General features: G+C 48.7%; 1 protein-coding gene across 2 annotated transcripts in view; it reads left to right on the plus strand.

Moving 5' to 3' along the window:
- Slc13a2 (solute carrier family 13 (sodium-dependent dicarboxylate transporter), member 2) overlaps positions 1-24,417 on the plus strand; it is a 45,961-nt gene extending 21,544 nt beyond the window's left edge. The window contains exons 1-12 of one of the 2 annotated variants that reach the window (XM_013016503.1): positions 3,182-3,282; positions 13,707-13,835; positions 16,250-16,386; positions 16,502-16,701; positions 17,813-17,984; positions 18,112-18,234; positions 20,377-20,595; positions 20,794-20,882; positions 21,167-21,288; positions 22,415-22,576; positions 23,192-23,329; positions 23,805-24,417. In XM_013016503.1, the coding sequence (XP_012871957.1) occupies positions 3,196-3,282; positions 13,707-13,835; positions 16,250-16,386; positions 16,502-16,701; positions 17,813-17,984; positions 18,112-18,234; positions 20,377-20,595; positions 20,794-20,882; positions 21,167-21,288; positions 22,415-22,576; positions 23,192-23,329; positions 23,805-23,972 (1,746 nt within the window). In that variant the 5' untranslated portion in view covers positions 3,182-3,195 and the 3' untranslated portion in view covers positions 23,973-24,417. Of the gene's footprint in view, positions 1-3,181; positions 3,283-13,706; positions 13,836-16,249; positions 16,387-16,501; positions 16,702-17,812; positions 17,985-18,111; positions 18,235-20,376; positions 20,596-20,793; positions 20,883-21,166; positions 21,289-22,414; positions 22,577-23,191; positions 23,330-23,804 lie in introns of those variants that run through there. The other variant, XM_013016502.1, reaches the window with a different exon arrangement.
- Positions 24,418-26,322: the final 1,905 nt, after the last annotated feature.

Genomic DNA, 26,322 nt, shown 5'->3' on the forward strand with positions numbered 1-26,322 from the left:
CAGCGCCCAGGCCCAGAGTTCAGTCCCCACGACCAGACCCAAAAAAATAAATAAAAAGACTGGATACTAGCTACTGAGGAGGCTGAGATCTGAAGATCACTGTTCAAAGCCAGCCAAGTCAGGAAAGTCTATGAAATTCTTATCTCCAACTAACCAGCAAAAAGCCAAAAGTGGAGTTATGGCTCAAGTGGCAGAGCACCAACCTTGAGTGAAGACGCTAAGGGACAGTGCCCAGGTCCTGAGGTCAAGCCCCGGGACCAGCACAAAAGAAACAAAAAGAAAGAGAGAGGAAGGGAGGGAAGAAGAGAGAGGAAAGGAAGAAGAGAAAGAAAGAAAGAAAGAAAGAAAGAAAGAAAGAAAGAAAGAAAGAAAGAAAGAAAGAAAGAAAGAAAGAAAAACAAAAGGGAGGGAGGAAATCTTAAGTCAAACAATCATAAGTCAAAGACAGCTGAATTGAACCACTCCCCATCTGGAGACTGTCTACCCTGCCATTTGTCACCTGTCCCTCCTCTTTCCAGACCCTTCTCCATCCAACAGGCAGAATAATTGTGCCAAAATTTAAGAGCATGCCAGGTGTTGGTGGCTCATACCTGTAGTTCTAGCTTCTCAGGAAGCAGAGATTTGAGGGTTGTGATCTAAAGCCAGCCCAGGCAGGAAAGTGCATGAGACTCTTATTTCCAATAAGCCACCAGAAAACTGGAAGTGGAGCTGTGACTCAAAGTGGCAGGTCACTAGCCTTGAGCAAAAAGAACTCAGGGACAGCACGCAGGCCTTGAGTTGACAAAGAAACAAAAATCCCAAGATTGTGTCACTCCTCTGTTTATTAACCCCACACTACCTTCCCACACACTACCTTCCTATTGAAATTGGAATCAAAGAGACCTTGCCTCTACTGACCACGGAACCCCACCCTCTACAGCCTATCTCTGGCCACTCTCTTCTGCAGCCTTTCCAGCCTTCTTGCTGCTACTGCAGCTGCTCAGGCCTGCTGGACTGCCCTTTTACATGCCTTCTTGTTCTTCCTCTGCTTTCAGCTTAATCCACCTCAGAAAGACTTCTCGGACTACTGCAGTTACTTTCTTACATACTCCTGTTATTTTATTTGTAGAGCAGTCACTAACTGAAAGCATAATATTTAATTATTTATTTCTAGATAAATTTATTTATAAATACTATTTACTTATTCTCAGACTCCTTGAGGGAATGGGATTTATCTTGCTCTATGCAGACTCCCAGGCCCTGGCTTGGGGTAGACACTCAGAAAATGTTTTATTGAATAAATATAAAAAGGAATGAAGCGCCGGGCACTGGTGGCTTACAGCTGTAATCCTAGTTACTCAGGAGGCTGAGATCTAAGGATTGCAGTTCAAAACCAGCCCAGGCAGAAAAGTCCATGAGACTCTTATCTTATTAAATTAAGATTCTTATCAAATTCAGCACAGAAAAAAAACCAGAAGTAGAGTTGTGGCTTAAGTGGTAGGATGTTAGCCTTGAATAAAAGAAGCTCAGGGACAGCACCTATGCCCAAAGTATGAACCCCAGGCCTGGTAGGGAAAAAAGGAAGAAAGAAAAAAAAAAAGAAGGAAGAAATTCAGCCTAAGCAGACCCCACCCTGAAATTCCATGTCTCTCTTCTGTGGAATCAATTCCCAACTTAGTGCCATGGCCCTGGACCCCAACATGGGAAGGAAGAATGTCTCAGACAAGGCTGAGACCTGAGTCCATAATAATGGTTGACATTTATTGAATATATTTATGTGTCTGGAGTTAGGCCAAGCACTTCAAAGCATTAGCTCACTTATTTTTCACAAAAGCCTCTGTGTTCCAATGTAATTACTACTTCTGTCTCCATTTCACAGGCATATAAACTGAGGCTCCGAGTAATGAAGTAATTTGCTTACAGTTCCATCTAGGAAAAAAAAATGTCTAGACTGGAGCCTGGTCTTGGTGTTTCTCTGCTTGAGGCTGGCCAGGGAAGTTGGCCAGCCCTCTCTTAAGTCCCCCTCCTTCATTCCAGTCCAGCTATTTTCCACCATCCCTCCTTCCATCCTGGATATCCATGGAGTGTGTACTCTGGGTCAGGGCCTTTGGGATGAATACTGATCCTGAATACTCCTCCTGAGGAGGAGCCAAGTATCTAGGCCACACAGATATAACAAAAAAAGTTACAGTACTCAGAGGAGGGACCATTTTTTCTCCCAATGACATCAAGGGGAAGATCTCAATCAGGTAGTCTTGAATATCAAGGAGACTGAACGGTCAGAGACATAAGCAGACAGCAATCCTGAAGGAAAAGTGCAGGGCTGGAAATAGCAAGGCACAAGGTAGCAACAGCAACTGGCCTCTTGCATGCTGGCCCCCTCTGAGCATCCCTACCAATAGCGGGTCTCCTTGCTTTCCCAATCCTGAAACCACAGGCACCATTTTCAGGCCAGCAACATTACAGCCCGTCATCCCTTCACTTTCTGGTAGACCCGGCACTCAGTATAGTATGGCAGGTGCCAGTTAGTCATATTAAAGGGAAGATTTGGGAAGCTGGTATTTCTGCAGGAAGAGACGGGGAGACACACAAAAAAGCATATGCTGTTCAGCCATGGGTGTAATGCAGCAGGACAGGCCTCCAAGGAGAGGACAGTTACCCCCAGACTTGACGGTCAGGAAAGAGCCGGTCAGGCCCAGCTCTGGATGAAGAGCTGTCCAGGCAGAACATGCAGCAGGTGCAAAGGGCCAAGAGCAGGGGTGAGCTTGGCAATGTGAAGGATAAACAAAGCCAGGGTTGCTTCAAGGGCCTAAATGAGGACAAGATTACTTAACGTCAAGTTCAAAAATGAGGGGAGAAGTTGGTCAATGTCAGACCATTAAAAAAAAATAGTGTCCCTGTGGACAATGCTGACCAACATAGAGTTTGGTTAAAATCATTACGGTATTTATTTATTTTAATTTTGTGCCGGTACTTGGCTTTGAACTCAGGGCCTTATGATCGCGCTTGGCTTTTTCTCTCTAGGCTGGCACCTACACCTCCATTTCTGGCTCTTTGCTGGTTAGTTGGAGAATATAAGCCTCACATACTTTCTATTGCCTGGGCTGCCTTTGAATTTCGATCCTCAGATCTCAGCCTCCTCCTGAGTAGCTAGGACTCCTACGGTGTTTCTAGTAAGACAGAAGGTAGCAGGGTTTCTTAATCTAATTCACCTGCATGGCTAAAATGGTACGCATGGTCCTCATGTGCCAGGTATCTCTTAGCAAGCGATTCCTGAAGCCCAGAGGCAGAGAAAAAGCTCAGGTGATTCACTGAAGACTGTACAAGGAGTTTGGACCCTCTATCTTTTGAGATTTCCGGCTTCTCAGTGGAGAAAGCAGAGTCCAGCGAATAAAATATTGATGTTGGAGCCAGATAAGTATCATTTCAAATCCCCTGGAGTATGCTCAGTGGGTGACACGACAGCTTCTCCAAGCCCTCTGATCTCTGGGAGCTGACAGCTGGAGACGAAGTGAGTCCAACAGATACAGTGTGCCCAACTCTCAGGTTGTGTAGGCAGGCTTACTTCACCCTCAGCTTTGTCTGAATTCCAGGTCCCTGAAGAGCACAGGATGGCCTTGGGCTCTCTGAAGGCCTCACTTCTCTGTAACTATGTGGTTCTCACTGGGAGGGGTGCAGGTGCTCTACCTCCTGTGGAGTTAGGATCTACTCACTACCCAAAAATGAGCGGTGATCCATGAATGGCCCTTGGGGGTGGGGGTGGGGTGGACATGGGTTTCCTAACCTCTGAGTCAGCTGGAGTGGGATTCAGGGGAGCCAGCCTTCAAGGCCAAGAGGATCCCTGGAATAGAGAGGTAGTTACCCTTAACTTGGACTTTGTTCCTGGATTATAAATCATATCTGCTTATCAGCTTCTCCTAGAGACTGGAAGGAATGAGAAAGTAAGGTAGAATCTTCAGCAGCAGTTTCCTGGGTACAATCCAGCAGTAAGGCCCAGGGCAGCTGGCAGGATGGCCTTGGCAGGGGAGCATGAGAATGCGTACGTTCACAGCTTGTTTTGCCATTGCTCTTTAGTGGGCACAGCAGGCCTGGCTCTGGCCCAAAATGTGATGTCAGGACTCTTTCCCCCACTTTTGTTTTCTCTGACACTCAGAGATCCATGTTCTCAGCCCAGCTACTCAGGAAACTAAGGTGCAAGAATTACTAAACTCGGGAGTTCAAGGCCACCCTGGGTACAGAGTCAGACCTAGTCTCACTCCTGTAATCCTCCCTATTCAGGAAGCTGAGATCTGAGGCTCACCATTCAATGACAGTCCAGGCCCGAAACTGTGAGACTCCTACCTTCAATTAGCCAGCAAAAAGGCCCCAAGTAGACTGGTTGCTCAAGTGGTATGGCATTAATTTGATATAACATAGTTATTTACCATAAGAAGTAGAAATAAATGGAGATCACTCAAGTGAGAGTCAGAAAACCACAGGAAGAGTTGGCTGCCATCGCCTGTAATTAGCAGAGTCTCAGAGGCAGACAGGAGCTGAGAAGGCTTTTGAGTGGACAAATGGATGGCTTCAGGAGTGCCCCATTGGAGGCCCTAGGCTTGGAGTAGGTGGGCCAAGTAGAAATAGCCAATGTCTGAGTGGCTGTGGGAGCATATTTGGCTTTTTCCTTTTTCTTTCTTTTTTTCTTTTTTTCGGGGGTCAGTTGTGGAGCCAGGGCCTGGGCACTGTCCCTGCATCCTTCAGCTCAAGGCGAGCACTCTACCACTCGAGCCACAGCACCACTTCCGGTTTTTGAATGGTTAATTGGAGGTAGAGTCTCACGGGGACTTTTCTTTTTTTTGGGGGGGGGAGGTCCGGTTGTGGGGCTTGAACTCTGGGCCTGGGTACTGTCCCTCAGCTCTTCAGCTCAAGGCTAGCGTTCTACCACTTGAGCCACAGCACCACTTCTGGCTTTTTTTCTTTTTGCTTACGTGGTGCTGAGGAATCGAACCCAGGGCCTCATGTATGCAAGGCAAGCGCTCTACCACTGAGCCACATTCTCAGCCCCTCACGGGGACTTTTCTGCCCTGGCTGGTTTTAACCGTGATCATCAGATCTCAGCCTCCTGAGTAGCTAGGATTATAGGCATGAGCCACCGGCACTTGGCTCACATTTGGCACTTTGTGGTCAGTCTCACATTGGAGGTGGAAGAAGAGAGCTGGGAGCAACTCGAGGGAAGTGATGGTCTGAACAAATCCTGTTTATGGGGACTGTGCAGAACTTTTGTCTTTGGCTCCTGAGCTGGTTGCTGAACTGGGCCATTGTCTCCTTTGTGTATTCATGTGTATTCAGTCCACAAAGGCATTATGTTTTGGACATCTAAATATTATTCCTGGAAAGTGTATCATCTCCCCAGTATTTTTCTTTTTTTTACTTTCTTTACCTCTTTTCTTTTCTTTTTTTTTGTGCTGGTTAATGGCTTGAACTCAGGGCCTCAAACTTTTGCTTGCCTTTTTTTTTTTTTTTTGTATTGAGTTGTAGGGAGTTATCAGGCTGTCAACAGGGTCATTACCAAAAACAGGGTAGAAACTCTGAAATCGGAAATTTTTCCTAGCCCTTACACATCTTTCTTGTGTTTCTGTGTGTATGTGTCTGATGTGTGTGTGCATGCACCTGTACTGGAGCTTGAAGTCAACGCCTCACTCTCTCTTACCTTTTCCACTCAAGGCTGGCACTCTACCACTTGAGCCACACCTCCACTTCTGACTTTTTTTTTGGCAGTTGATTGAAAGTAAGTGTCTCAGACTTTCCTGACTGGTCTGGCATTGGACCATAATCCTCAGATCTTGGCCTCCTGAGTAGCTAGGGATACAGACATGAGCCACCGGTACCTGGCTGCACACATAATTTTTAAGCCCATGGTAACATCCGTGGGTAGTGTTTGTTGGTTGGCTGGTTGATGCTAAGGATAGATCCCAGGACCTCTCACATGCCAGGTATACACTCTACCATGAAGCTTCACCTTCAGCCCAGCGGAATCATTTAATAACTTATCACCATAACCACGCCATCCCCTGTCAGCCCTTCAAAGGCCTCCCATTCTCCCTTCTGTCTTCTGGACAAATTTCTCGATCCTTCTGGGAGGCAGATAAGATTCTTTGCAAGTGCACAATGCTCCAGAAAGACATCTTGGATCTTTTCTGCCTCATTGTGTTTCCTCTCTACCTACTCATCTCAACCCCTTTTTGCCCACCAACTGAACTCCTACTCACCCCTCAGCCCCCACTCAGAACCTCCTCACTGATGGAAGGGAGCTTAAGGGAAGTTCCCTTCTCCTCTAGGCTTCTACTCTTCTGATTTTGCCTTTGCAGTATGTGCTTGGCAGTCTGACACCTAGAATCCCACTTTGTTTCTGAGCCCTCGGAACACACTGCCAGTTGCATCCCTCCATGACAGGGACAATGGGGTGGTGGCAGTGGCCTGCTCTAGGCCATTCTGTGTCCCCACCCTGGGTTAACCTTCAAACACCAGGAGGAATGAGCTGCGCCACCTCTGAGACTGTGGGCATGTTTGCTGTTGCCTGCCAGCCACAAGCTGTACTGTACCCATGCTGACTGAAGGCCCTGGCGCCTACAGGCCTTGACCTGCCAATTATTCAGGGTCCAGAGTCTGTGCTGATCCTCTGGCACCTTCATTTCCATTTTGCCTCTGGAATTTCTGCCTTCTGAAGTCCTGGAGTGCACCGCTCTGCCAGTGCTGCCCGCCGCCTGCTTACAGATGACGCTCGCAGCCATTCTGGCACATTCGGATCTCTCAGCCCTGACACTCAAGTTTTCTTCCTTCTTTCTTTCCTTCCTTCCTTCTTTCTTTCTTTCTTTCTTTCTTTCTTTCTTTCTTTCTTTCTTTCTTCCTTTCTTCCTTTCTCTTTCTTTCTTTCTTCCTTTTTTCTTTCCTTCCTTCCTTCCTTTTTTTTTGGTGTGTGCTGGTCCTAGGGCTTGAACTCAAGGCCTAGGTACTATTTCTTAGCATGTTTTTTTTTTTTTTTTTTGCCCAAGACAGGTGCTCTTATCACTTGAGCTGCGGTTTCATTTCTGGGTTGGCTTTTTGTTTGTTTGTTTTTGCCAAGGCTGCTTCAAACCACAACCCACAAATCTCAGCTCCTAAGTCACTAGCGTTACAGGTGTAACCCTTCAGCACTGATTGGCACCTGAGTTTTCTGGCTCCTGATGACATTTTCCCATTGTGAAAGATACAACTTGTCAGTCTTAAGGTTTGGAAGTCCTCTGAGAGTTGATTTCTTCTGTCCAGTGCCCACTTTGAAAATGAAGGGCAGCCTACACACCCAGGCCCCACATCTCAGCTCACACAGACACTGAGACCCCGCCCCCCACCAGTGCAGAGCTGGGCCTCCTCCATGTATGTCTCCCCAGGGCCTACATTCCTTCACTCATTTATTCAGGGTGTTGGGTGTATAGTAAAATGCCACGCTTGCTAGGCATCCTGGCTACTCAGAAGTCAGATCCAGAGAATTGCAGTTCAAAGCCAACCTAGGCTAAAAAGCTCATGAGAGTCCATCTCCAAAATAGCCAAAAACTAGGCTGGAGGCATGGTTCAAGTGGTAGAGCACCAGTCACAAAAGCAAGCTGAGCAATGCAAGTCCCTGAGTTCAAACTCCAATATCTCACTAAATAAGCAGCAGCCGCAGCAGCAACCAAGCTCCCTGCTGGGAAAAGCAAAAACACATTTGACCTTTGCTTCCTAGAGACTACAACAAAGATTGATACTCATCATTTAGGCCATCAAACGATTGCAAAATACAGACTTTACTGAGTGCTTTGTGGAAGAGGTACGGGAACTCAGAGTGTGAAAAATGGGGATCTGACCCCACTGAAAAAGGAATGTTTGAGCTGAATTCTCAACAATCCATAGACAGCAAGTAGGCTCTGCAGGCAGGAAAAAGAAGCCAGAGAGAAGGAATTATGTGCAAAGGCCCTGTGGCTGGAGGGAAGATGGCATATTTAGGAAACCTGAAGACAACCAGCAAGTGTACTTGCTCAGAGCATTAAGAAATGGGTTGCACGGCCCAGGGGCGGGGAGTGGCGGAGGGTAGTCTTGGTGGCACACACAGCCTGTTCACTATATGCACAAGTTCCTAGGTTCACTCCCCAGAGCCAGAACTGGAAGACAACAGCATAACAACAAACAATTGGATAAGGGAGCAGGGAGCCGTATGAGGCAGCCAGAGCTGGCCAGGGGCAGGAGGAAGTTGTGACAGACAGAAGACCCATAGCAGCTAGGAGAAAACTCTGAGTTGAGAGTGGCCACTACACATGCTGGTACAAGTTCTGCTTTGCATAACTCCAATGAGCGAATGGTGCCCCAGCCTTGTGTATGGCCAGTGTAGTGGTCTGGGCAGCTGCTAGCGGCCAGCACGCAAGCCAGCTGAGTCTTGTGCCAGAAGCTGCTGGCTGAGCTTGACCAACCCACGTTCCACACAGCTGAGGAACACCAGGGTGGCCTGGGAGGTCAAAACTGATCCTTAAATTATCATTTGTAGAGCCAGGAATCCTGCCTTTGTCATCAGACATACTGGGGGATGGAAGAGAGAAGATCCCCAAAGCTGTGCCCAAGAGGCTACCACCTGACTGAGGCTCTTCAACTTCAAACCCATACCCTCTCAGCTTCAGCAAATGTCCTTCTCAAATGTTGTTTTGAAATACACAAAACGGCATGCAGAATTTCAGAGGAAGCCAATTGTTTTGAAATATAAACATCACAATATGGAGGGGGAAAAAGCCCCAGACATTACAATTCAGAAGGGCTAGGGATGTGGCTCCATGGAAGAGCAGCTGCCTAGCAATTCAGAAATAGATATGCTTCCACATCACTGTGTTAGAAAGATTAAGCAGTAGGGGCTGGGTGTGGTGGTGTATACCTGTAATCCCAGTTCTGTAGCAGGCAAAGGTAAAAGGATCGAGGTCCAAGGCCAGCCTGAACAAAAGCACAAGACCCTATCTGAAAAAAATAAGTAAAGCAAAAAGGATTGGGTGTAGTTTAAGTAGTAGAGTACCTACCTAGCACACACACACACACACACACACACAAAACAAACAGTGCTATAACAACTACTTCAAAACAATTGATAAGTGTAAACAGTTATGTTGAACTGTACTCTGAAAAAAACAGCAATAACTGATCTTGGCAAGTATCCAATATCTGATAACCATAATCAAATGTTCAGAATAGAACTAGGTGTGGTAACATCAGCACGTAGTCTCAGCTACTTGAGATGCTAAGGTGAGAGGATCTCTTTGCATTTAGGAACCTGAAGCCAGCTTGGATAACAATAGCAAGACCTGGCTTAAAAGAAATCTGTAACAAAGCCAGGCGCTGGTGGCTCACACCTGTAATCCTAGCTATTCAGAAGGCTGAGATCTGAGGATCATGGTTCAAAGCCAGCCTGGGCAGGAAAGTCTGTGAGACTCTTATCTACAACAAACTATTCAGAAAAAGCCAGAAGAGGCTTAGAAACTGCACCCGGGCCTTGAGTTCAAGCCCCAGGATTGGCAAAAAGAAAGAAAGGAAGAAAGGATGAAAGAGAGAGAGAAAAAGAGATAGAGAGAAAGAGAGAGAGAAAGGAAGGAAATAAATTTGTAATAAGTCATTTACAATACTGGTAACAATATAGATATATCTGCTTCAAGTTAGGATGAGGTTATGTCCCAATAATGCATCACATCCTAAATTAAAAATGCATTTATTTCGTGCATGTAACCTTCCAGACATCATAGCTTTGCTTCCTCTTCCTTAAACATGTTCAAAACAAAACCACTGGTGGAAGACTGTCAAATGCAAAGCCTACTTCACAATAAGGCATCGAATATCTCATAAAATTTATTGAATACAATAATGGAAATGAAGACCAAAATGGTCAGTGGGCAGTAAGCATAGTAGATGGTTTCTACTATATGTATATGAGTTTCTACTGAATGCTTATCAACTTCACAACACTGTAATTAATGTTGAAAAATCATAACCTGAATCACTTACAAGACAGGGACAGTCTGTACTATGATTTGCTAGTCTACGTTAGTAACCTTAGTTAGTGAATAGATGAAGGTGTTTTCTCAACCAATTTCATGTATCCTCAGAATTTTCCAATACTGCTCCCCCCCCATCCCCACTGTAAAAACAAAAGAAACAAACAACAAAACTCATAATCCAGCCCAGTGTGGTGCTGCTTGCTTGTAATCCTGGTACTCACGGAGGATTCGGGAGTTTAAGGTCAACCTGGGCTACACAGCAAAACTTATGTCTTAAAAAAAAAAAAAAGGAAAAGGCAATGAAAAGAAGTTGTGATTGAAAAACAAGTCAGCAAGTTATGCTACAGCCTGACAGACTGCCAGGAGGTAGATGGAAGCCCCCAGGGTTGGAGGAAGCTGTGAACTTTGAGACAGGTTTGGAATTTGATCCAGAGACATATATGGAAAAGGACTGGGCATAGCTGTAAAGGGGGAGAAGGATGAGAAGAAGCCATCGTTGTAAAATGGGTAAGAAGTTGGAGCTACAGGTAAAACACACTGGGAGCTCAGAGGGGCATGGACATTGGATGGAGATGGTGGGGGAATCTCAACAATGAGGTATCTTAGCTTGTATGATAGTAAGGTGTCTGTAGTTCTGGCTTCTCAGGAAGCTGAGGCTTGAGCCTAGGAGTTCCAGATCAGTAGGGACAACATAGCAAAACTGTGTTTGAAAGAAAGGAAAAGGGGGTTGGGAAGGTGGCTTAGTGGTACAGTGCTTGCCTAGCCTGAATGAGGCTCTGGGTTCAACTCCTTGGTACCACATTAAAAAAAATAAATAAAATTAATTTTTAAAAAGCAATAACAAGAAAGAAAGAAAGGAGGAAGGAAGGAAGAAAGAAGGAAAGAAAGAAAGAGAGAGAGGGAGAGAGGAAGGGAGGGAGGGAGAGAGGAAAGAAGGAAGGAAAAAAAAGCCAGGTGTCAGTGGCTCACTCCTGTAATCCTCTCTACTCAAAAGGCTGAGATCTGAGGAAGGCAGTTTGAAGCCAGTCCAGGCATGAACATCTGTGATTCTCTTATCTCCAAGCTTGAGCTGTGGCTCAAGTGGTAGAGTGCTAACCTTGAGCAAAATAGCTCAGGGACAGTGCCTAGGCTCTGAGTTCAAGCCCCAGTACCAGCATTAAAAAAAAAAAAAAGTGTAGTGTCTTGACAGATCCAGGCAACAGGAAGTGACAGGCCCTGGAAAATTCAGACCCTGAGCTCTTCCTCCCCATCTACCGCTGTCACTGGGAGCCTGTGGCTTGAGGGTACCCTCAATGAGAGAGATTGAGTTTAAGGTGGAAGGTAAAAGCTGGGACCCAAAAGGCAAAGTCCCTGGCTTCTCCACTTACTATTTATGTGACTTTGAGCTAGGAACCTAATTTGTTTGCATAGATGAAATGCAAAGCAGAGGTTGGCAATGAGTAGTCTCAAGACATTTCTGTTCTTCTTCTTCCTCCTCCTCCTCCTCCTTCTCCTTCTCCTCCTCCTCTTCCCCTCCTCCTCTTCTTCCTCCTCTTCTTCCTCCTCTTCCTCTTCCCCTCCTCCTCTTCTTCCTCCTCTTTCTTTCTTCTTCTGTGCTAGTCCTGGGGCTTGAACTTAGGGCCTGGGCATTGTCCATGAGCTTTTTTCATTCAAGGCTAGCTCTCTACCACAGCTCCACTTCCAGCTTTTTGGTGATTTATTTATGAGCATTTCATCGACTTTCAAACCGTGATCCTCAGATCTCAGCCTCCTGAATAGCTAGGATGACAGGTGTGAGCCACTGTCACTTGGTTCAGTTTAGTCTTCTTGAATTAACACAGTGATCATTTAAAACAGCCCCCCTCCTCTGTCTGGCCAGAGGGTTCTAGGTGGGGAAAGCCAGAGTCCAGAGGGTCTGGTATGCCCTTAGCCCAAGGGGTGGGTAAGCAACGGGACATGCAGTCCCTGCAGGTAAGAAAGTAGGCAAAGGAACACCAGCATCAGCAGAATCTAGCTGGGAGAAGAAGGGCTGGATTTCTGAACAAGGGTCAAGAGGGACCCAACCCTGGAGCGGATGAGTTCAAGTCCAGGTTGAGAAGGAGCAAAAGTTTAATGGCAAAGAAAGCTCTCTGTCCAACCAACTGAGCTCTGTGGGGCGTGCTTGCGTGTGTGTGTGTGTGTGTGTGTGTGTGTGTGTGTGTGTGTGCGTGCTGTGCACTGTACAATCCAGGGACGCCCTTCTATCTATGGGCAGGCCAGGCTCTCAGGAAGTCCTTGCAGTTATGCAATCCAGCCACCCTCCCTGAGTGCCCATCTAGTCTCTGCCACTCCCTAGTTCTCTGACCTCCAGCAAGCCACATATTCTTGGGGGCACTTTCATAAAGTGAGACCACCACACCCACCTTAATGGCTCCTAAAAGTTGCTTGAGGAATGGCAGTTTCCTCTGCCTCTCCCAAGGGCTGAACTTTAGGATACTAAAAGGTGAAGGGGTAAGGGGTGAAACCTACAAGCTACACCTGGTAGAGGGAAGGACCAAGCAATTGGACAGGTGTGAGGGAGGGGCCCTAGCACGTGGCCCAGCTAATCCCTGCCTGCTGCCTCTTCCTGTGATCCAGTAAGCAGTGTCTCTTCAAAGGCCTCCTCGGGCTAATGATTCCCCAATCCTAGCAGAAGCCTGGGCAAGGTAGCACACCCCTGACTTCTGGAGCTGTCTAGCTTTCCATTCTAGATTTAAGGTCAGACTTCTCTGGACTTCAGAGTCTCATGAGGTAAAAGGGGGCTTCTAGTATCTCAAAGAATGTGCCTCAGGGTTACCCCACAATTCCCAGCACTAAGTACAGATGGGGGAAATTGCTCAGTCTACGCATGTAAAAGGCATTTCTAGCAATTGTGTCGCACAGTGGCGGGGCCAGAATTACCAGGAAAGGTGATTCTCCACCTTCCCAAAACTTTCTAGAAACTTCCATTGCATTCATTCCTTCAAGCAGGATTTTCTCTGACACCTGCCAGGTTCTGGGCTCTAAGGATCCACATACCACAGAATGGTCTCTGTCCTTCTGGAACTCACCTCCTAGAAAGAAAACATATTCAATAGTTATACTAATGATTTATTGTGTGTGTCTGTATATGTTTCTGTATGTCCATATCTGTGTGTCTGTGCTGGTCCTGGGACTTGAACCCAGGGCCTGGGTGCTGTCCTTGAGCTTTGCTACTCAAGTCTAGCCCTCTATTGCTTGAGGCACAGCTCATTTTGGGTGGTAAATTGGAGATGAGAGTCTCAAAGACAGATCTCAGCCTCCTAGGAAGCTAAGATGACAGGCATGAGCCACTGGCATCCAGCTATAATTTATATTTGTATAATCTGTGACAAAAGCCAGGTGGCAGACAGGAGTTCACACTGTCCAGGTCCCACTTGCTTCTCCTTGGAAGCCCTTATCTCAGGACCCTCACCCAGGGCTCTCTCCCTGTAATACCCTAGAGTTGGGTGGGGCTTGAGTGAGTGACTGGGTTCTAATGACTGGGATCCAAGGTCAAAGCCAAGGTAGTGAGTGTCTTGCTTTGCTTCATCTTTTCATTTTGAGATGGGACCTTGGGCTTGGGGATGGATGACATAGACTGTTACAAATGCCCTGCTTTCTCTTGGGGCTGGACAAGACTCTGGAACATGCCTGCTTCATCCAATAGCTCTACTGCTGCCCTCCCTCTCTCTCTCTCTCTCCCACCCATAGGAAGCCAACTGCGCCTATGCCATCATCCTCATGGCCCTCTTCTGGTGCACAGAGGCTCTGCCCCTCGCAGTCACGGCCCTCCTCCCCATCATCCTGTTCCCGCTCATGGGAATCATGGAAGCTTCTGAGGTGAGTCCCATCCATCCACAGGAGCAGGACCTCCCGCCAGGGGGTGTTTGGGTGTCTTCAGAGGGCCCCCGGTGACCCAGAAGCCTCATCATAGACAGGGTGCATGGAAGAGGGGTCCTTGCTTCAAGAGGTCCAGCAGGAAAACGGGACAAGCACTCTAGAGATGTGACCATGTGAGAGTTCATTCAAGGTGGCAGTGCTTAACCTTACCATGGAGGGGGAAGGCCTGGCACCAGAGAAGGCCCTTAGTAGCCAGCTTATAAAACAGCTGGGGTATGTCGGCTCACACCTATAACCTTGGACTCAAGGCGCTGAGGCAGGAGGTTTGTGAGTTCAAGGCCAGCCTGTCCCTGTGTGTGTGTGTGTGTGTACCAACTGGGGCTTCAACTCAAGGTCTAGGCACTGTCCCTTAGCATTTACAATCAAGGCTAGTGTTCTATTATTTAAAACACAGTTCCACTGCCAGTTTTTTTGTTTTGTTTTGTTTTCTGGGTAATTAGATATGAAAGTCTCCTCAGACTGGGATGTAGCTCAGTGGCAAAGTGCTTCCCTAATGAGTATAATGTCCTGGTTTCAACCCCTAGTACCAAGAAAAGAAAAAAATTATATGTGTGTGTGTGTATGTGTATATATATATATATACTTGGAGTCAGTGCCAGTGGCTCACGCCTATAATCCTAGCTACTCAGGAGGCTGAGATCTGAGGATTGTGGATCAAAGCCATCCCAGACAAAGACTCTTATCTCCAATTAGCCACCAGAAAACCAGAAGTGACACTGTGGCTCTAGTGGTAAAGCGCTAGCCTTAAGCTAAAAAGCTCAGGGACAGAGTCCAGGCCCAGAGTTCAAGCCCACAACTGACAAAAAAAAAAAAAGAAAGTCTCCTTGTGGAGCTGGCTTCAAACCTCAATCCTCAGGTTTCAGTTTCCTGAGTAGCTAGGATGGCAGGCAGGAGCCACTAGCACCCAGTGTTCAATTTTTTTAATTAAAAAATTATAATAAGAGTTATGAAGTCATTCTTTGGTGTCCAAAGATATCCCCCTTCCAGGCTGCTCCCCTCCCATATATAAAATGGCCTAGTGCTTTCATGTAACCTATGCACATTTCCTTACACTTTAAATCATCTCTAAGATTACTTATACCTAATATAACATAAATCATTGCTACATTTTGTGTAAGGATAAAGATGGGGAGAGTCTGTACATGTTCACTGCAGATGCATCCCCCCCCCCACACACACACACAGTATTTTCCATTAATGCCTATTTGTATCCTTGGAGGCAGATCCCATGGATGGGCACACAGACACAGACCCCACAGATATGGAGGGAAGACTGGGTACTTCTAGTTCTATGAGTCAGCACCAGAGTCACCTTGAGGGCTGGGTAAAAACACAGGTAGCTACTAGGTCTTACCCTTGAGTTTCTGACTCAGTAGCTCTTGGGTAGACTTCAGCATTTCATTCATTTTTTATTTATTTTTCTCAGAGAGTGTCTCACTATGGGATTCAAGCTATTCTCAAACTTGAGATCCTCCTTCTTCCTCAACCTCCCGAGTGCTGGGATTATAAATAGTCACTACCATACCCGGATAAACATTTCATTTCTAGATAGTTCCAGGTACAGGCTTAGGAACCACATTTAAGAAAACATTGCTCTAGTTTCTAGAAAGAGCCAGGAATTGTCTGACTGAAATGAAGTTCAGATGCCTCCCATACATCCTGAGGGAAGAAAGAGGGAGCTTAGCAAGAGCAGAGGGAGCCAGGGGTTGGAGGCATGGCTCACGTGGTGACACACCTGCCAATGAGCAAACACATCAGATACCGAGCTTGAGTCCCAGTCTCAGACAAAACAAAACAATACAAAAGAACAGGGAGCTGAGCACTGGCAGCTTACATCTATAATCTTAGTCCTATCTATGCAAGAGGCTGAGATCTGGGCATCAACATTTGAATTCAGCCCATGTAGGCAAATCTGATTTTTTGTTTTTGTTTTGTTTATGTGGTGCTGAGGAATTGAACCTAGGACTTCATGCATGAGAGACAAGCACTTTACCACTAAGCCAACTTCCCAGCCCCATGTAGGCAAATCTGAGACACTCTTGTCTCTATCTTTCAGTACAAAGCTGAAAATATGGTTCACACCCACCCAGAGACATTGCCTTTCACGTTGCTGGGGACCAGTGGCTGAAAGCCTGTAATCCTAGTTACTCAGGAGATTGAGATCTGAGGATTGATGCTCAAAGGCAACTTGGGCAGGAAAGCCCATGGGATTCTTATCTCCAATTAACTACCCAAAAGCCATAAATAGGCCCTGAGTTCAAGCCCAAGTGTACACACACACACACAAGCACACACAAGCGTGTGGTAAACCCCAGCGGCTTTTCCTGTATCTGAGACCTGTTCCTGCCCCCCAGGTCTGCATAGAGTACCTCAAGGACACCAACATCCTTTTCATCGGGGGGCTGCTGGTGGCCATCACAGTGGAGCACTGGAACCTGCACAAACGCATTGCCCTCCAGGTGCTCCTCATCATCGGGGTGCGGCCTGCCCTGTGAGTTCCCACAAACTGGCACACGGAGACCTGGGGTCATGTGGTACTTGGGGCTACCTCTGGTCCCTGAAGGGAAACTATAGAACGACAGTGTGTCCATGCGTCCATTCCCTAGGCTGATCCTGGGCTTCATGTTGGTCACGGCCTTCCTGTCCATGTGGATCAGCAACACAGCCACCACAGCCATGATGGTTCCCATTGCGCATGCGGTCCTGGAGCAGCTGCACAACACCAAGAATGACATGGAGCAGGGCGGTGACAATCCCACCTTCGAACTCCAGGAGTCAAGTCCCCAGAAGGAGGTCACCAAACTTGGTAAGAGAGGAGGCAGACTCTGCCCCAATCTCTCCATTCCTGGGGAAGACCTGTCCATTTCTCCATGGCAGCCACTCTGGAGTCTCTGGGGAGAAAAGATGGTGATGAGAGGCATTGTGGGAGATCTACTCATTCTGGATTGCCTGGAACTTCCCTGGCTTTATTTTTTGTTATTTTTTTTTACATTATCATCATCATCATCATGATCATCATTGCTGGTCCTGGGGCTTGAACTTAGAGCCTGAGCTCTGTCCCTAAGCTTCTTTATCTCAAGGCTTGTGCCAAGATTTGAACCACAGTGCCATACCCAGCTTTTTCTAAGTACTTTATTGGAGATAAGCCTCCCAAGGAATTTTCTGCCCCGGTTGGCTTCAAACCAGGATACTTAGATCTCAGCCTCCTGAGTAGCTAGGATTATAGGTGTGAGCCACCTGAGTAGCTAGGGATTATAGGTGTGAGCCACCAGGGCCTGACTTGGTTTTGTTTTTGTTGTTTAATTTAATTTAATTCTTTTGTGCCCATATTTTGGAGCTTGAACTCAGAGCCAGGGCAGCATCCCTTAGTTTTGTTGCTCAAAGTTGGCAATCTCCCACATCTGGCTTTTTGCTGACTAATTGGTGATACATTCTCACAGACTGTCCTATTCAGGCTGGTTTGGAATCATGATCCTCAGATCCTAGCCTCTTGAGTAGCTAGGATTACAGACATGTTAGCTTTCCATATTTTAAAATGCCTAGACCCTTGGGCTGGGGATGTAGATTCAAAACCCTGGGTTCAATCTCCATCATAAATAATATAAAACAAAACATCACAACTTATGTGTTAGGAATCTCTCCCCAGTCCTGGGCTATCCAAAAAGCTTGGTCACTCTAGTGAGAATAGAGTTGGAGCCTGGGTAGGCTGCCTGAACTAGCTTCCATCCTTGCTGCCTACTTTAGATAATACTCTTCTCTTCTCTGTTGCTCCGTTTCCCTCTTTCAAGACAGACTGGATCAGATTATGATGGCTGAACATACTTCCCAGCCTGAGGCTCCAGGAAATGCTAGGCCCACTCAGATCTGGGGTCCAGCCATGTTCCCATGTCCCTACCTGAGCTCTCCCTTGTTTCCAGATAACGGCGAGGTCATACCTGCCCCCTTGGAGCAGAAGCCTCAGAAGAGTGAGGAGCAGATCCGCTTCACTCAGGGCATGAGCCTGTGTGTCTGCTACTCAGCCAGCATCGGGGGCATCGCCACATTGACTGGCACCACCCCCAACCTGGTGCTACAAGGCCAGGTGGAATCGTGAGTGACAGGATGTGGAGGCGGGGAAACATGACGGGTGGGATGGGGTGTCTGCATCCTCACTGGGAGGTGAAGGAGGCTGGGCAATTGCCAAGGCCGTATCACACAACGGCCTATGTTCCTTTAGGCTCTTCCCTGAAAACCCCAAAGTGGTGAACTTTGCCTCCTGGTTTGGCTTTGCCTTTCCCACCATGATCATCTTGCTGCTGCTGGCGTGGCTGTGGCTGCAGGTTCTCTTCCTGGGTTTCAAGTAAGTGCTGGAATGGAAAAGAGCGGCTCAGGCCCCTGCTCAGACCACTGGGAGTTTCTGGTTGAGTCCAGATGTGGAAGGCAACCATGTCCATGAGAAGGCTTCTTCCTGAGGCCTCTCTGTGCGCTTGGCTTCCCATTCGAGGGCATGAATGGGTGGAGACCATTACCCCAATCAGCAGATTGAGTCTCAAAGAATGATCCTAACTAGATTTGCCAGTGCTAGGATTAAAATGTGTGTCCACTGTTAGCCATGTTAAGACTCTTCCCATACGGCACCATGGGCCTCACTTAAGTGGAATGCACACTGAATATGGTCAGTCCTAGAAGCTTGCCTGGCCCTATGCTAGGCACCTGTGCTAGGTGTCAGGTAAAGTTCCTGTCCTTGTAGCTTGCCAACTGAGAGATGATAATATAATGGGGGCCAGGGCAAAGAGGAGTACAGAGGATGTCGGGCTCAGGACAGAAGGGATTCCGGAAGCCTCCTGGAGGAGATAATGTCTGAGCTAAGTCATGTGTCTGTGTGCCAGTGCTGAGGCTTGAACTCAGGGCCTTGTGCTTTGCTTTAGCTCTTTTGTTCAAGGCTGGTGCTCTACTGCTTGAGCCATATCTCTACTTTTAGCTTTTTGTTGGTTAATTGAAGATAAGACTCAGGAATTTTGACCTGCTCAGATTGGTTTTAAACCATGAGCCTCAGATCTCAGCCTCTTGAATAGCTAGGATTACAGGCAGGAGCCACCAGTGCTTGGCTTGAACTGACTCTTGCAGGACTGAAAGACGTCACATAGAAAAACATTTTAGATAGATAGAGTAACCCCGAAAGCACAGAAGCAAGAAAGCGTCCAATGAGGTTGGGAGAACTCTGGTTCCGGAGGGCTGAAACACAAAGAGTAAAAAGGAACATTATGAAGATATGAAGCATAAAAGGCAGTCCTGGGGATTTTCATAGAGGATCTCATCTCATGTGCTACCTAAAGAGTTGGAACCTTGTTCTTGAAACCAAATATAATACGTAGAGCTCAATTCTGCTTTCATCCCTGAAATACTTTACAGTCACTATTTGGAGCTCTGTATTGAAGTTTACTGGAGACTCTGCTAAAGCTTAGCTGAAATTCAGTCTGTGCTTGATTGGTGATGTCTGCTGTGCATACAGGTCCCCGAGTGGCAGTGTGCATGTTACTGTGGCATAATCTATTATTCCCACTGCCTTCCCAGACAGAGGGGAGCCATGACAAGTTGTTAAGCATTATAACTGTACTTTGGACAAATCCCTTGGGCAGATGCAAGGAGGTTGGGTTAAGGCTGGAGGCTGGTAAAAAGCAAAGTAGTGGTGGAGGAGATCAGCATGGGCTAGGCATCATAGGAGTGTCAAAGATGTGTGACCCTTGATCTTTGCCCTTGAAGAACTCTTAGTCCAGGAGGGGAGGGGAGATTTGTCCAAGTAAAAGTTAAATGTCAACAGGGGTTAGGTAAGCAACACAAGGAAGTGGACCACAGCCTCCTCTGACACTGAGAACAACATGGGTGGGACTGAGCTGTCATGGAGTACCTGGAGGCAGGCAGGAAGGAAGGAAGGGTTTCCTGGAAGGGTGCTGAGGAGGGGAACTGTGAGTCAGAGACTAGAGGAGGCCAGGGATCAGGGCCGCTAGGTTCTCCTCACCCTGGACAAGAGAAGGTGCAGCATGAAATACAACTTGGAGGATGGAAGTCATCAGGGCAGCAGATGGGACAGAACCAAGCAGGAGAAGCCAGCCTGCTAAACAAGAGCCATGACCCCTCTTGGAGTGCCAGTATACTGAGGGCTTGCACTCAGGGTCTAGGTACTGTCCCTTAGCTTTTTTGCTCAGGGCTAGTGCTCTACCACTTAAGCTATATCTTCCCTTCACTTTTGGCTTTTTGGTACCTAATTGGCATTAAGAGTCTATTGGATTTTTCTGCCCAGAAAACCTTGATCCTCAGATCTCAGCTTCCTAAGCAGCTACAGGCAAGAACCACTAGAGGCTAGCCTTTCTCTTTAATTCTTCTGGAGAACTACGAGGAGCCAGGGCTTCACCCCAAGATGGCATCTATAGGCTTCAGCCTTTACTTAAAGCCCCTGTCTAGTTCAAGCCCTTCAGGAGCTACCTCTGCCCTCTGCCTGCAGCTTCCGGAAGAACTTTGGCTTTGGGGAACAGGAGGAGGAACGAAAGCAAGCAGCCTCTCAAGTCATCCAGACCGAATACAAGCTGTTGGGCCCTATGAGTTTTGCAGAAAAGGCTGTCACTGTCCTCTTTGTCACCCTGGTGGTGCTCTGGTTCACTCGGGAGCCAGGCTTCTTCACTGGCTGGGGTAACCTGGCTTTTGCCAATGCTAAAGGGGAAAGGTAAGTTGCTAGTGGGAAAGATGAGGAGCTCCATAGGGCTCAGTGCTGGGAAAAGAGAGAAGGAAGCTGGGGCCTTGAGTGCAGACGGAGAGATAACTTGGTGGAGGGATTTGTGAGGCATGTCTGGGGAAGGAGGTTCTTCTCCATGGCTCTGCTGACTCTGAGCCTCTAAGCCTGTCTTCCCTGCCCCACCCACAGCATGGCATCCGATGGGACAGTGGCCATCTTTATCAGTATGCTTATGTTCATTGTGCCTTCTAAAATCCCGGGGCTGTCCCAGGACCCAGGTAAGCACCTGGCTGGGGGCAGGGAGGATATACAGACATTCCACTACCTTTGGGCACACTCTTGACCATACTTGGCAGGAGTCAACAAAGCCCAGAGAGACTAGGGTGACCTGTCAAGGATACAGGTACTTCGGGGACAAAGTCTGGGATGTTATCGAACCCAAGGACCCTTCCTGCATGCATTAAGCTCCCATAGGGATCCATCCACCGAGGGAGGCCCCAAGGAAGAGGGAAGGAAAGCCTGTGGGCTCTTGGTGACCCATCCTTCTCTGCTTGGGGAGTAGACAAGCCAGGAAAGTTGAAGGCCCCTCCTGCCCTCCTCAGCTGGAAGACAGTGCATGAGAAGATGCCGTGGAATATAGTGTTCTTGCTCGGTGGTGGTTTTGCCCTGGCCAAAGGCAGTGAGGTGAGATACCCCAGCCCCCCATCTATCTGAGGGAAACCCTACAGCCAAAAGAGGGGTCCTGCTTCTCCCACAGAAGGGAGAGATGATCCCCACTTAGGAATTCCCATGGTAGGCAGAGCCTTTGCAGCAGCTAGAGGGTTGTAATTGGCAATTCCATTCAGGGGAGAAGGAAGACACACAAAGGCCTAGAGACCTCTCCCCCAGCTCGATTCTCAGCCAAAGAGAAGGCAAGACTCTGGCAGGTGGGCCCTGTCTGCAATTAACCTGGCCTCACCTTGGCCTCTTGCCAGCCCTTTGAAGCCCCCTCACCCAGGTCAGAGAATTTCCCATTACCCAAGTAACTGACATTGATTCCTGCTTCAGCCACCAGGGGACGCCATAACCACACCCAGCCAGGGTCTGTGGACCAAGGCCGCTTTCTCTATAGAGCCTCCATCTAGGAAGATCAAAATCGCTGAATCTTCAGCCCTAGGCATTTATGTTCTGGCTTTGTTCAGCCATTGCATAGACAGGAGGTAGCTGCCACAGGTCAGCAGTGAGGGCAGAGGACTCCTGGGACTCCACAGACTGTACCAAGCTTCTTGTTGGTGTGTGACAACATGCAGAGAGCTCCCAGTACCCTTAACACATCTAGCAGCAGGGCCTGGCATTTGGACATTCACAGCGCCAGACTTGAGAGGTTTTTTCCCCCCACTTGTTGGCTGCTCACCTTGTTAGCTTCTGCCTAGCCTCTCAACCCCCTATCCTCACTTCCCCCCCCCTGCCAGAAATAGGGTCCCCTAGGCCCCAACCCACTGGGCCAAAAGGGAAGGCGTGGAAGGGAAAGCATGGTAAAGATGGCAGTGGTAAACAAAAAGAAAGGGTTTTTATTCCCATCAAGCCCCAGATTTCCCAAAGAAGCCCTTTCCCCCACTGCCTCCACATTCCTAGTTTCTCGTCTGAGGCTCCATTCCTCACTGAGCCATTCCAAGAGCAGGTTCTGTCAGCCTTCAACACCTTTGACTCTGGAGGCTACAGAGGTGTGGGTAAAAGCGGAGTCCTTCCAGAATCCTTCCAGAGCAGAGGACTCAGGGGACTGGGGGGGGGGGCAAACCTGCCTCTTATACACATCTCCCTCTACCCACAGAAATCAGGCCTCTCTGTGTGGCTGGGGGACAAACTGACCCCACTTCAGGATGTGCCACCTCCTGCCACCGCCTTCATCCTCTGTCTCATGGTTGCCACCTTCACCGAGTGCGCTAGCAATGTGGCCACCACCACTCTCTTCTTACCCATCCTGGCCTCCATGGTGAGCTGGGCCTGCAGAAACACCTCCTCCGGGCAATCTTCTTACTTCCCCCCTTCAGGACTTCTGTCTGGCCAAACAGAATAGCTTAGCTGTACCTCCTCCTTGTCTAGCCTGGAGGGAACCCCTGAGTTCCCACCTTTTTCCAGGTCTTGGGTCCCAAAGTCTTCTGGCCCCTGAATCACCCCTTCCCTGGGTGACATCACTCTGAGAGAATCCCAGTTTGCCTCCCTGGTGCCTCACCCACCTCCCCACCCCAGCCCCTGTTCTGGTCATTCCAGAGGTGACAGAGTAAAATTGCTCCCCAGAGCGTCCCCAGCCCCTTCCTCGACAGGCGCATTCCCGAAGCCTTTGATGACACCTCCCCAGCCCCTTTGAGATGGGTTTTATGGGCCCCTCCCCTCACTACACCTCACAGGGCAGGGCTGTACACTCACCCCCTCCGGAGAGGTCCAGCGCCCTTCCCAGGTCACCCAGATGCTTTCTGGCACCAGTGATGGGTTCATGACCAGAGAATGTCGGGGGAGCAGAGCTTCCCCTCATCCCTACCTCCACCCCCGACCCCCTGAGAAAGGAATGGGGGGGGAGTTACAACTTCCTCTCCTTGTCCCTTTTTAGGCTCAGGCCATCTGCCTGCACCCACTCTATGTCATGCTTCCCTGTACAATGTCTGCCTCCCTGGCCTTCATGCTTCCTGTGGCCACCCCACCCAACGCCATTGTCTTCTCTTTCGGAGGCCTCAAAGTATCTGATATGGTGAGTGGCCGGAAGACCCAAATGCCCCAGGTCCTCTTCCTGCTCTGTCTTTCCATCTCTATGGAACCACAGAGCAGCTGAAAGGCACTGGGACACTCGAGCAGAGATTGGGCCCTGCATGAGTGAAGGTATAGTAGAGGAGGTTGGGATGTGACCCCGAAATGGAGCCTCTTTAAGACCTGCAGTCCCAGCTCACAAGGAGTGAGCGAAGGTATGAAGAAGGGCCAGGGACCCAAGCACCCCCACTTAGAGAAAACAAAACTCAGGGTCCCCCAAACCCATGAAGATTTCCCCCATCTTTTCCCTATTGGCAGTTGCAATAAAACAAATAGAGCATTTCGTAGTACTGCAGGTTAGACCAAAGGACTTCCAGGGAGAGTTTTACTAATGGGAAGATTCCTGAACGTACCTGGTACCTGAAGGCTGGGTGCTGGGGCTCTACAGCTACCTAGTCATCCTGGCTTTCCTTCCCCAGGCACGGGCAGGATTCCTGCTCAACATCATTGGGGTGCTGGTCATCACACTAGCCATCAACAGCTGGAGTATCCCCATCTTTGGCCTGAACACCTTCCCTACCTGGGCTTATTCAAACACAAGCCAGTGTCTTCTCACACCACCCAACTCTACCATGTCCACTCCCTGATGGGGGGCAGGGTATAGCCTGGCCACATACAGGAAAACCAACCTATTCTACTCCTCTGAACCAGAAGGGGGACACTCCAAAGCTCCAAGTCCTGGGCCCAAGGTGGAGAGAAAGGTTCATGGATCACAACCTTCGTGTGTGTGTGTGTGTGTGTGTGTGTGTGTGTATACGGTGGTATGTCTGGGCATGTCTAAGGAGGTTGTGTGTGTGTCTGCGTCTGTGTGTCTGTGTGTATCCATGTAAACCCAGCATGCCCTTCTTTGTCTCTCCAGATCCCTTTGCACTGTATTTATTAAAATTCAGGGTTGGAGCACCGTGGGCACAGCCTGCCCGGAGTATACAGCCTCTGGGACAGGCCTAGCACACTGAGATCTCCCCAGCCTCTCGGAGATTATTGGGGAGGGTTCAGATGTTAGCCACATTAAAGTCTTTTTTTTTCCATAGAGTCTGGTTGAGTCTTTCCAGGTGCTCTCTCTGGAGCTGGTTCATGGTATGGCGCAGGTTGGGGGACGGGGGAGGTGGCTGGTCTCTGTCCTGCATAGCGGCCCCCTTGGACCCTTCCCACCCACAGGAGATGGTAATGTTAGAAACCCCTGCCAGGCTCTTTGGAGTGGGCGCAGCCACCCAGGAAAGCGGCACTGACATCACCAGCAGGCTAATTGGGAGCTGCCAGTCCCTGCGTGCCTTTGGGAAAATTTGCCTCCCCGTTCCCAGAGCACTCCCTGCGCATTTACATAAAACCCGCTGCCCCTGCCAATTCCTCACCGACCCTTCCTCCAGCTGGAAAAACCAGTCCCTCCACACCAGAGGAGGCAGACTGACCCATGCCAGATGCCCAGAAAGATGGACCCTCACCCCCAAGTAACAGCCTTACAGCAAGAAGAATCCAGGTTAGACACAGAACCCTTCTGAACCAGACAACTTCAAGTGATTCTGCCTCCTTACCCCACCTTTGTCCCTCCTCTACCCCCACAGACTCCAGAGTTTTCAAGCATGTGGCAGGATCGGGGATGGGAAAAGGAAGGATGCTTCCACAGCCAACCCTTCACCTGGGATCAATGTCACCTCTCTTAGCTGGAAGCTCATTTTTGTGTCTATCCTAAGTCTCAGTGTAGATGGTAACATGTAAACCTTGAGTTCATCTAAATGAACTCAAGAGTTCCATCCAGTTCCTCTGGCCTCCAGAGAGAGAGAAAACAAGAAGCCTATACTGCTGGCCTCAGGTTCCAAGGACAACGAGCCATTATGAAGAGAGACAATCAGAAGGTGTTTCATCTTGGATCCCCTAGCCTGGGTTATTGCTCAGTTCTCCCAGAATGGGGGACGAGTATGCTGGAAGGGGGGGGAACATGGCTGTCCCCAGGGGACAGGGGATCTTGATGGGACACGCCAGGCATCCAGGGGAGTGAGGAATGGCCTTACCTCCTCTCCGGCCCCCCCAGGCTGGCATTCCTCACACATGATAAATCACACAGTTATGCATCCCAGTCCCACCCACACGCATACTAGGACCCCCGGCCCCAGGAGACAGTTCTCCAATTAGGAGCAGACCCACCGCAAGGGGCAAGGCTCCCCCCCTCAACACACACCCTGCAATGGCACAATGGTTCCCTAGAAGCGTGTGAGGATGCTCTGTGATTGCTATCTATCGAGGTTCTATGCAGGCACCTTCAGTCCAGCCCTGGCTGGGGAAAAGCTTTTCAGGGCTCACACACCTTACCCACTCTTCTCAACTCAACAGCCCCCCTACTCGAGACATGCTCTGAGGGAGACAGGTGTAGACCGAGGTACCAGGACATAAGGACAGGGCTGGCCCGGCCTTCTCAAAGAAATTGGACACAAGCTCACCTGAGGGTCTAGAGGTTTGGCTGGGCCAGTGCCCTCATGGATTTTGGAGGCTGCACCTCCACCTGATGCTCCAAAACCACCCTCTTCAGTAGGCAGGAGTGCGGCCAGGCAGCAGGCAGCACCTGTCAGCGTAATCACCATCATTAGCTGGGCAATAAAGTGGCACGGACTGGGCCAGCCTTTGAAGGAAGGGCCCATCAGCCTGGTCAGGCCTGTACAGGCAGCTGAACAGCTCGGCCCCTGTGCTCACTTCAGCTGTGGCAGGTGGATGGGACGGAATACTGCCAGGATAACGCCTGTGACCTCCCTGCTGGATGCCCACTCCCCCGTCATTGCTGGTAGGCATTGTAGGAAGGTCATAAGTGCTTTTGAGAATCTCTGGCTTGCCAAGCTCACCATTGCTGGAGAAAATTAGTGAGGCTGGAAAACAACTCTTTCTTTCTTTCTTTCTTTCTTTCTTCCTTCCTTCCTTCCTTTCTTTCTTTCTTTTTTTTTTTTTTTT

Source organism: Dipodomys ordii, unplaced genomic scaffold, assembly GCF_000151885.1.
Source record: "Dipodomys ordii isolate 6190 unplaced genomic scaffold, Dord_2.0 Scaffold31, whole genome shotgun sequence".
Lineage (NCBI taxonomy): Eukaryota > Metazoa > Chordata > Mammalia > Rodentia > Heteromyidae > Dipodomys > Dipodomys ordii.